The 11,505-nt window shown below is 37.7% G+C and overlaps 1 protein-coding gene across 1 annotated transcript; it reads right to left on the bottom strand.

Moving 5' to 3' along the window:
• Positions 1-2,268: 2,268 nt before the first annotated feature.
• LOC109244882 (probable E3 ubiquitin-protein ligase LUL4) lies at positions 2,269-10,931 on the bottom strand. Its single transcript, XM_019412044.1, has 3 exons — positions 10,324-10,931; positions 3,399-3,906; positions 2,269-2,717 (listed from the first exon to the last, which is right to left on the bottom strand). Exons 1-3 carry the CDS (start codon positions 10,797-10,799, stop codon positions 2,598-2,600), a joined length of 1,104 nt encoding a protein of 367 aa, XP_019267589.1. The 5' UTR covers positions 10,800-10,931; the 3' UTR covers positions 2,269-2,597.
• Between the last annotated feature and the right edge of the window lie 574 nt (positions 10,932-11,505).

The following is an 11,505-nucleotide window of genomic DNA, read 5'->3' as shown; positions in this document are numbered from 1 at the left end:
AGGGGTTTGGGGCCTTAGGGGGTAGGGGCTGCTCCTTTGTGTAGGTCAAGTGATCCCTTCAGTTATCTGTCAAGTTTCAAATAGTTGGCATTTTGGTACATTTTGGATTCAAGCTAAGTGCTAGATTATTATTTGTACTATGATTAACCTCTCTACTCATCTACATCTATCTATCTATCTTGTGCTTCTTCTGCCATTTCTGTCTTTTCTCTTCCTCCTAGACTAGACACAAGAAAAATTTATTTCACAAATATTATTTTAGTTATATGATCTTTTTTACAAATGATTACTAAAGAATTAACATATGAGATCCTTATATGATCGTTTTGTTTTTTCAAATTATTAATAGTTCCCTACTTCATTTGACCCCTATAAAAATAGAAGACAATTGGAATTTATGTGTGAGTTTGGTTTCATAACCATTAAAAAAAAGTATATATTTACATTGATTTTACATCTAACAAGAAAAGTGGGTGCAGTAGTACTATGTATCCATTAAACTTAAAATCTTGAATGGCATATCTCGAAGATGTAAATTTTGTGGAAATATACTGTATATCACTCAAAGGACAATAGGATTTTGTCCAAGGAATATGATGAATTATTATCATCATATATGCCACTATATATAGTTGCCGGCAAAAGAAATTGTACTAGTGACAAAGATATTTTCCATCTTTTCACACTCAAACCAACACCCCTCCCCCCCCCCCCCTCCCATTTTATTTTACCAGCCCTCTCAGACCTTCCTATGTGAAAAACCAAAGTAAATTTTGAGAACAAATCTTTTGCATGTCTTTTTAATCTTTGGTAGATTTTGGTGTTACTTTAGTATTTAGGTGCTTATGTTGCATATAAGTTAATTTCATAATGGATCAATTCTATTAAAAGATACTCCCTTTATTCCAATTTATACGAGTGTTTGATTCGATACGATATTTAAAGCAAGAAAGTTTTTCTTAAATTCTTGATCTAAAACAAGCCACGGATATTTTTGTGGTTATAATCATTTTATTAAGAGTAACTTATGAAGTTTAAAATTAAATTATTTTTTGAACAGATTAAAAAAAAAGAAGCAAGACACATTAGTTTAAAACATACTATCACTTGACACTATACAAGAAAGGATCTTACTTACAAGGGTGGTACGACATCCCTAGGACCTAAGTCATAAAAGCAATTGAATATAGGCTTTTAACAAGAAATACTAACAAGTTGAAAGATCATCAAACACATGTTGAAAAGATTGTCATGGGATGTGATATCTCATAATGTTTCTTCCATAAAACTAATCGAGTGCAAGCAGTATATTAATGTGCATTCAATCCCAAAAGAAACTTATACTATCTTCTATCTTTGCTAAATTTAAATCTTGATGATTTGATCCATCATAAAAAGAGAGGGGTAATGGAAAAAATGACTGAGATCACCGACAAAAATGCTTAGTGGGCGTTTGGAAACAAGAATTGTAAAATTCCCGAAAAAAGTGAAATTATTTTGAAGTCAAAATGGTATTTAAAAATTAGAGTTATGTTTGAATATGAATACAATTTGGAGCTGTTTTTGAATTTTTCTGAGTGATTTGATGTAAATTTTGAAAAATAGCTTTTTGGAGTTTTTCAAGTTTCCGAAAAATTCTAAAATTCAACTTCAAGTGAAATTTGAAATTTTCATGGAGAAACACTGATTTCGAAAAAAAGTAAAAAATTTCTTATGGCCAAACGGGCCCTTAATTTCCTCTTGAAATTTCCCTTTCTTCCACTCTCTTCCCCACAATGAGAAGTTAGAGCTTCAAAGTATGTATGAAAGAGAAATGAAGTGTCATGTTCAAGACACAAAAACTGAATCAAGTAGCCACACAAGTGTAATCTTCAAGACTCAAAAAACTAAGTATGGTCCCCAAAGAGAAGGCAGTGTATATGTACAAAGTTTTTAACTAAGATACAAAAATGTTACTTACTGCATAACTGTGTATATCTTCTCACTTTCAAAAAACCCCACAGAAGCTTTTTGAGATGCTGCACATATTTGTCTTGCTTACTGCTAACTTCCATGCCAAATATTCTTTCCCAACCACCCTTTTTTGGATGTTTGCAAAGAAATATATATGTCTAGAATGTTCAAAGTTTTTCCTTTATTGATTTTTCAATAACCATCTTTTGTCATCTTGACTAAGGTAAAAAGCCTAAAAGGTTACCAATAACTGAATCTGCAAGCAATGGTAGTAAAATTCAAAAGTAGTAGTAGGACATTTGGAAAGGTAAGGAAGAATGTTAACTTTTAGTCAGATATCAAACAATCCTGCATGTACCTTATTTCCAGAGCAGCACAACTTTTAGTATATAGTGAGACAGGAGCCACTTAGCTAACTTAAGTAAATAGTGAAACAAACTCATCCGGGCCGTTGGCCTAGGTTATATTTACAATGCAGTATAACACAAGGAATGAACAAATAGTTGGCCATCGAAAACGATTGGCCAGGAAGACACGTATGGTGAGATTTACAACTATATAGTGACAAACATTTACGAATTGAAAACATAAAACGCGTATGACTGAGATTAGGCTCGCTACTTTGTTTTTCTGCAAGGAAATGCTCACTCGTCAGTATCACCATTATTAATCCTGATCTCTAAGAGCTCTTCAAAAGGTTGCCGGCAAATTGGACATCTGTTTGACTGTAGTCTCAATGTGTTCGCACATCCATTGCACATGCACTGGAGAATATGAAAGTTATCGATCAATAAAGAGTAATTAAGATCTAAAAGCCAAAAATAGAACCCATTAGAGCTTCTCAGAGACTTTTATATGTAAAAATGCAAGTGATGCAAGGCAGCCAACCTATTTCTGTATCTTGAGTAACTAGTAGTTGGAAGTCATTTACATCAACCGTCTATCTCAATATCTTCCAATTACAGAAATGATACAGGATGAAGAGAGAATTTTGTTATAACTGGAAATGCGGCAAGAATATGATTTACATTCAAAGTAAAAACAGCATTATCAACCACCAATGGAATAAGTATGTCCGACAGTCTGAGCTATTTTTTACATTTAAGTTTGATATGGACAATTGATCTACAACTGGAAACATAGCTCTGATAGTTTGAGCACCAAAAACCAATGAAAGTTTGTCATTAACTCAAAATTTCTTATCCAGAAAAGAGAATATGGAAAAAATAAAGCAGGTGAAATGGAGGCCGCAATAGGTTCCTAAAGAATGGGTAGAGATATGCAAATTGACTTACGTTTATGCATACATGTTGGAATTGAATAATTTAATGTACACAGGCTAGTTTAGTGCATTACACTAAAAAAGAAATTCACATTCAGCAAGAAAGCAAATGCAGCAGTTTGGTGCTTATTGAAAAACCAGGACAGAGTTTAGTGGTTCTCACCATATGTCGGCATGGAAGCACTGCTGTATCTTTGGGTTCAGTCATGCATATCACACACTCCTTGCCTGAGCCATCGTTCTCATAACCAGGGCCAGAGTTTCCAATTCCATATAACTCATGCAGCTCATAGCGAGCATTGTCAACCCATAAAATCTGCCTGATGATTCTCACTCTGAAAGCCCCTTCATTATCCTTCTCCAGTACAGCTTGACTAATTTGCATATGGAGGGACGTTTTAGGCTGAGTATTGCTAATATGATCCTCCGTTAAAAAAGATGGAAGGCAGATTGTAGCAGTTATTACAAGGGGAAAAACACTGTTTTCTGATGACAGTTCGGAGAGATCGTCCATTTCAAAGAAGCCTAAGTCAATGCCCATCCCAGAAGGCTGACGAAATTTCTGTCCAAGTCCTCTCTGGAAAGGAATTGTTATAGGTACATGGACGTGGGGATATAATGGAACAAATCTGCAATGAGGCTCTTCCTTTACAAAATAAAACACCGTGATGCTGTACAAACAAAGGGGGGGGGGGGGGGGGAAACAAAAAGAAGAGTAATCAGTTCATGATCTAAACATCAAGGATTCAACAATAAGATAGTCTATCTGTAAGCTATAGGACAACTAGTATCTACTGGTGCTCCTGCCAATTTGAAGCAGCAACAGAGGGATTAATTGAGATCGCTTCAAATTGGACATAATCTTTTACTTTTATCATGCAATTCTAGTATATGCATACATGAGAAGATTGATTCCGTAGAAAGATTAAAATGGATTCGCATTCATATGCATAAGAATTATATAAGAAGAATCTTGTACAACATTGATGACAACAGCTTGACATATGTGTAAACTACAAACACATAATGATGCAAGAAGAAATGAAAATTCTTGAAAAAACTGCTTTCGAATTGAAAAATCTTGACCAAAAGGAACACCTTAGGTGGCAATCTTTTATGCAGTTTAAAATACAAAACAAGTAGGTTGTTTTTGGTGTAAAAATACTGAGCATTCTTCTCTGTCCATAACTTGTGGGCGTAAAACTCAAAAAGATGCTTTTGTGGGTGGTCCATCCCCAACATTCAAATGATGCCTTTATTAGATTTAAAGGTTTAAGCCGCAATCCTCTTTAATTCCAGCGAACAAGATACACACCTCAAGGAATTCTTCTCTTCCCAAGACTTAAAGTGCTACAGACTAATCAAGAGTTACTCTAGAACATGATATCTAGAGCCACGATGTGATGCCATTGAGCAAGATGCAGATATATTCGAATTATCTTTAGTCCCAACAGTTGTTATAGAGACAAAAATAAGAAAGAGCTTCTGAACCCTGAAGAGCTAGGAGGAAAGCCTCTGTTAGTTGAAAATTCAAAAGTATTACCAGAGAGAGAGTGAAGGATGCATATTTTGGTAGTATTTATGGAGGATGATGGTTCCTATGAACAAGAGTTAAGAGTCAAGGTTTCGAGGCATGACTGGATCGCTCTTTTTAGTGTTTAATTGCATTCACATGTAGTTTACTGATGAGTTTAGACAAGTATGCCCACATGACACAACGATACCTTGTGAATGCTGTGGTTAGCCATAATGAAGAATTCACTTGTTCTCACATTCAAAGCTTTGAGAATTCACTTTATATATCTGGTAGAAATTTACTGCAAACTCTCCAACACTCATACCATGTCATAATATTTCAATAAACAGTCAGTTGGCCTTACTATTTACACACCAAGGAAGACACTAACGGGTCATTTGGTTGGGGAACAAGTTATATCGGGATTATAATAAGGGGATTAAATAACGACGGGATTACTTAACGGATATAGTTTTATTGGTAGATGTTTGGTTCATTGGACAAAAAATGGGATATAAAGCGTATAATATAAAACATGTGTTTGGTTTGCACCGAGTACCTACTCAGGTATTGGGTAACTCTACCAAGGTTTAGGCAGATAGGAAATAATCACCTAGTGTTTTTGTCTCCGCTAGGATTTGAACCCTGGTCTCCAAGGTTTGTACCTACTTTATTGACCATTATGCCACACCCTTAGGTCCTACTGGAACAAAGATAAATATGAGCCAGATAGATCAAATCATTCTAAAGTTATTGCTCCAAAATTAAGTTTCCTTCAGTGTTCGTTGTTTTCGCTATTTTCATTTTAAAAAATTTGCCGTGGAAACAACCTCTTGTAGAAATGCAGGGTAAGGCTGCGTACATTAGATCCTTGTGGTCCGGCCCTTCCATGGACCCCATGCATAGAGGGAGCTTAGTGCACCGGGCTGCCCTTTTGGGGGGGACGGGGGGGGGGGAAGAAGAAGGTGTTTTAAAGACAGAAGCAGCCTGTACAGAGAATTAAGATGAACGGTATACTGTATTTTCATTTTTGGGTTAAAGAAAACTTTAACTGATGCTGAACCTTTACTCGCTTGGTTGCCCTGTTACCATAATAAAGCAAGCCTAAGAATTAAAATAAAATTTATATCCAATCAAGAGAGGGATAACATAGTGATAAGAACTCTCTACCTACAACAGAAATTACATCCATGGAAATGGTGCCTCTACATCTATCAACATGATTAACTTATACTCCATAATGACAGCTCGGACCAGAAAGATGTTAAGACACAATCCTCTCTTAACAGGCAATGATCTTTTTTTGATGAAGTAAGAAGATAACAGACAATAGTCTTTGTTGGATAAGTTGCTACTACAACAAGCCATGTATGTCATGCCCAGAGAACATGGCACATCTGGAGGAGAACCAAAATGACAGACTTTATTAATGGCAGAATAGTTAAACAGTGCTTAGAAAACTACTCAATAACGAATGATCTAAGAGACATTTCCACTTTAACAATGTTGCAAAAAATGTGGATCACACTTCACTTTTTGCACATCGGAGACAACTTAGAAACTCCAAAGGCCTTAGCACTGTAATTAGAGATACAGAAATGCTTCAAGTCAAGAAAACAGATGAAAGAGAAAGAAGGCAAATTAAAGGAGAAGTGAGGCTTAACAACATATAGAAGAAGGATTCACAATGGTAAAGATATTTAGGGCCCAAACAAGAGAATCACAACTTTGAATGGGCTTTCTCATTACCTCTATGACTATTTATGAATACTTATTGGTAAAATACATAAGTTGCCCCTACAGTTGCAAGGAAAGTCATCACACACTGCTACTTTACGGACGACCCATTACCCCCCTACTCTTATTTTGACTGGAAATAATATCCGTAAAAGCTGACGTGGCAAGAATTTAAATATTGAAAACACACGCATTTGAAGAGTCTGGAACCAAAGTAATAACAAATTGAACTCAAGCGACCAAAATAGGTTGAAAAAAGGGTGAACGAACCCATTTCTCACTTGTCCACTCTAGAGTGTGAGTCATGTCAGCTCGGTAAGCATACTCACACCCATTTCCCTCGGCATCTTCATAATCGAGCAGAGTCACCTTTTACTTTAGTCCATTCAGATGTTTGGGATCCTAGTCGGGTCAGTTCCTTCCACCTTGGGATTTCGCTACTTTGTCAGTTTCATTGCTGATTATCCAGGTTGACTTGGATACTTGTGATGAAAATCGATCTGAGTTGTTTTCCATTTTCCAAACCTTCCATGTGAAATTCAAAACAAATTTGGGGTTTCTATCTGCACATTTCGTAGTGATAATGCCCTAGAGTATTTGTCTTCCCCATTTCAGCAGTTTATGAACTCTCATGGGATTATTCATCAAACATCTTGTCCGTATACATCTCAACAAAATGGGGCAGCTGAAAGAAAGAATAGACATCTTATTGAAACTGCTCGTACCCTACTCATACAATCTCATGTTCCGTTGCGTTTATGGGGGGATGCAATTCTTACATCTTGCTATCTTATTAATCGCATGCCATCTTCAGCTATCCAAAATCAAGTTCCATTTTCTGTCATGTTTCCTTACATACCTTTGTTCTCTTTTCCACCCCGTGTCTTTGGAAGTACGTGTTTCATTCATAACCTTACTCCAGAAAAAGATAAGTTAGCTCCTCATACTCTTAAGTGCGTATCTCTGGGTTACTTGAGAACGCAAAAAGGGGTATCGATGCTATTCTCCTGACCTCCAGCGGTACCTTATGTCCGCTGATGTTAACTTCTTTGAAACCCAATAATACTTCACAGGTCCAGGTAATCATTTAGATATTTTTGAGGTGCTACCAATTCCATCTTTTGGAGATTCACTCACTATCTCCTATTCATCTTCCTTTATAGCTCCAGTTGCAGCTCCACCACCTACAACTCTAGTTGTAGCCTCCACCATCTATAGCTCCAGTTCCACCACCTATAGCTCTAGTGCCACCACCTAATCCAGTTCAACCTTCTACAACTCCACCGGTCCTGACTTATCATCGTCGTCCGCGCCCAACATCAGGCCCAACTGATTCACGTCCTGCACCTGACCCTACTAATACTGCGGATTTGTCTCCTCTTAGTCAACCGATTGCATTACGAAAAGGTATACGGTCCACACTTAATCCTAATCCCCATTATGTCGGTTTAAGTTATCATCGTCTGTCATCACCCCATTGTGCATTTGTATTATCTTTGTCCTCTGTTTTCATCCCTAAGTCTACAGGTGAAGCATTATCTCATCCATGGTGGCGACGGGCTATGGTTGACAAGATGTCTGCTTTACATATGAGTGGTACTTGGGAGCTTGTTCCTCTTCCTTCGGGTAAATTGATTTTTGGTTGTCATTGGGTGTATGCAGTCAAAGTTGCCAGATGGCCAGGTTGATCGACTTAAGGCTCGTCTTGTTGCCAAAAGGTATACTCAGATATTTGGGGTCGATTATAGTGATACTTTCTCTCTCGTGGCTAAAATAGCATCAGTCCGCCTATTTCTATCCATGGCTGTTGTTTGCCATTGGCCTCTCAATCAGTTGGACATTAAGAATGCTTTTCTTCACGGTGACCTTGAGGATGAGGTTTATATGCAGCAACCACCTGGTTTTGTTGCTCAGGGGGAGTCTAATGGCGTTGTATGTCGGTTGCACCGGTCCCTTTATGGTCTAAAGCATTCTCCTCGAGCCTGGTTTGGTAAGTTCAACACAGTTATTCAGGAGTTTGGCATGACTCATAGTGAAGCTGATCACTCTGTGTTTTATCGGCATTCTGCTTCAAATCTCTGTATTTATCTAGTCGTTTATGTTGACGATATTGTTATTACTGGCAATGATCAGGATGGTATTACTAAGTTGAAGCAACATCTCTTTCAGCACTTTTAGATTAAGGATCTAGGCAGATTAAAGTATTTTCTGGGTACTGAGGTCCCTCAGTCTAGCTCGGTATTGTGATCTCTCAGAGGAAGTACGCCTTAGACATTCTTGAGGAGACATGAATGACAGATTGTAGACCTATTGACACTCCGATGGATCCGAATTCTAAACTTCTGTCAGGACAGGGGGAGCCCCTTAGCGATCCTGCAAGATATAGGCAGCTGGTTGATAAATTAAATTACCTCACACGGTGACTAGACCTGACATTTCCTTTCCGGTGAGTGTTGTGAGTCAGTTTAAGGATTCTCCTTGTGATAGTCACTGGGATGCAGTTGTCTGCATTCTTCGGTATATAAAATCAGCTCCAGGCAAAGGTTTATTGTTTGAGGATCGAGGCCATGAGCAGATCATTGGATACTCAGATGCTGATTGGGCAGGATCACCTTCTGATAGACGTTCTACGTCTAGATACTGTGTCTTAGTAAGAGGTAATTTGGTGTCTTGGAAGAGCAAGAAACAGAATGTGGTTACTCGGTCTAGTGCAAAAGCAGAATATCGAGCAATGGCTATGGCGACATGTGAGCTAATTTGGATCAAACAGTTGCTCATAGGTGTTGAAATTTGGTGAGATCAGCCAGATGGAACTTGTGTGTGATAATCAAGCTGCTCTTCATATTGCATAAAATCCAGTGTTCCATGAGAGAACTAAACACATTGAGATTGAATGTCACTTTGTCAGAGCTAGAGAAAAGATACTCTCGGGAGATATTGCTACAAAGTTTGTGAAATCGAATGATCAACTTGCAGATATTTTCACCAAGTCCCTCAATGGTCCTCGTATTAGCTACATATGTAACAAGCTCGGTACATATGATTTATATGCTCCAGCTTGAGGGGGGTATTAGAATAGTTATGTGAATATATGTAATTAGTGCTAGTCCTTTATGTAATAGGAGTAGATTATGTGTTATGTATACATATAAATAAGGCTGATTGTAATATAGAATATCAATAATAGATTTTTCTCGTGTGCATTCTCACAAGTATGATGTTTTAAGAATGAAACGTGATCAATAATGCGGAACACGACGAATAGCATAACATCTTAGACCAGTAATCATAACTCATAAGCCCGATAAACTTCACCACTTCTAAAGTAGGATAAGATACTCTAAAGAATCTGCAGAAATAACTTCGATGTTTAGCAAAAGTAAGGTCTCGGAGAGAACACCACATCGAGTCGAGCAATATTTTTAGTAGCATAACAAAAAGCTTTCTGCCCAAGTTGGATAAGCTGATAACCCAAACATTAAGAAAAAGAGAATCTTGGGATCTACTTGAAAATAATAGAATTTTCGACCACCTAGAGGTAAAGACACTCCTATGAAAGAGATCCCAAAATTGACAAACTGGTGACTAAACTTGAGGTGCAAGATCATAAAACCTTAACTAGAGAAGCACAAAAGGAAAGAGAGATCTCATCTTTCATTCTAGGAGCCTAAATTCATTTGCTATGAGTTCAATTGGGCTCAAAAGAGATCTCATCTTTTATTGTTAGTACCTAAATTCATTGGGTTCAAAATTAACATCATATTTCTAACAACAGTAACTACGAAAAGCAGAGTACATAAAAAATCAAATCTTGAACCAAAGGAAAAGAACTTACTTTCCATCAAAGAGAGCATCAAAGACAAAAGAAACCAAATGATGATGTGGGTTCAGCTCATCAACCTCAAGCTTTAAGGAATCTTTATGCACATTGACACCGCTCCTAACTTTCTTGGCTTGTTGGGATTCAGCATAGGGTGAAGGGGTAGGTGGGGCGACCAACCCACCTACCATTTGAGCCTGAGGCTGAGGAGGCAGGTAAGAACCAGAACCAGACCAGTCAGTGTTGTTGTGATATGGAGCAAAAAAAGACCTACCCAAAACAGGGTTAGTGCAGTTGTTGCAGGTAGTGGGGTAGGAGTAGGAGGGTGGTGGGGGTGGGAGGAGATGAGGTGGAAAAGGGAAAGGAGGAGGAGGGTGGGTGTGGAAAGGAGGGTCAGAGGAGTAGTAAGAGTAGGAGGAGGGGTGGTTGTAGGCATAATAATAAGCATGATTTCTTCTTCTGTTGTTGCTATTGCTCTGTGAAATGCCCATGATTTTGCTCCTTCCTCCTTTCTCTGCCACTCACCTCCGCAATCTGGCTGTGTTGGATTGTTTGGACTTTGGAGCGTCAAATGCTTCTCTCTCTCTTGTTTGTCTTTTCCTTTCTTTATCTATTTTATGTATGATTATTTTAATACAATCTGTTAAATTTTTTTTTTTTTGAAATCAGCAGGGATATATTATATATATATCACATAATAGTAACTGTAGCATCGCCCGAGTAGGCATTTTCTACTTGGCTATTACAAACTATCAACAAGTCCCGCAGGACATTGTGGTTACCAAAAGAAATATGAATTTACAACTAGTATGTTACTATATTCGACAAGAGTGGGTTGCTCTAAGAGTACCCTTTATTCCAACCAAGAGGTTGTGAGTTCGAGTCACCTCAAGAGCAAGGTGGGGTGTTTTTTGAGGGAGGGATACCGAGGGTCTATCGAAAACAGTTTCTCTTCCCAGAATAGGGGTAAGGTATGCGTACACACTATCCTCCCTAAACCTCACTTGTGGGATTATACTGGTTGTTGTTGTTATTATTATGTTACTATATTCTAGTAACACGTTTGGGATTGGGATGGGGATTGTTGGATCATATGATTAAAAATATAGAAATAATAAGCTTGTATGAACTTCTACACCATTATGTGATGACCCGCTATGTCATCATGCCACATAGGCGCCATTTGACATATATTAA

This window comes from Nicotiana attenuata, unplaced genomic scaffold (assembly GCF_001879085.1).
Source record: "Nicotiana attenuata strain UT unplaced genomic scaffold, NIATTr2, whole genome shotgun sequence".
Taxonomy (NCBI): domain Eukaryota; kingdom Viridiplantae; phylum Streptophyta; class Magnoliopsida; order Solanales; family Solanaceae; genus Nicotiana; species Nicotiana attenuata.
This window is presented reverse-complemented; position numbering and strand designations above follow the sequence as displayed.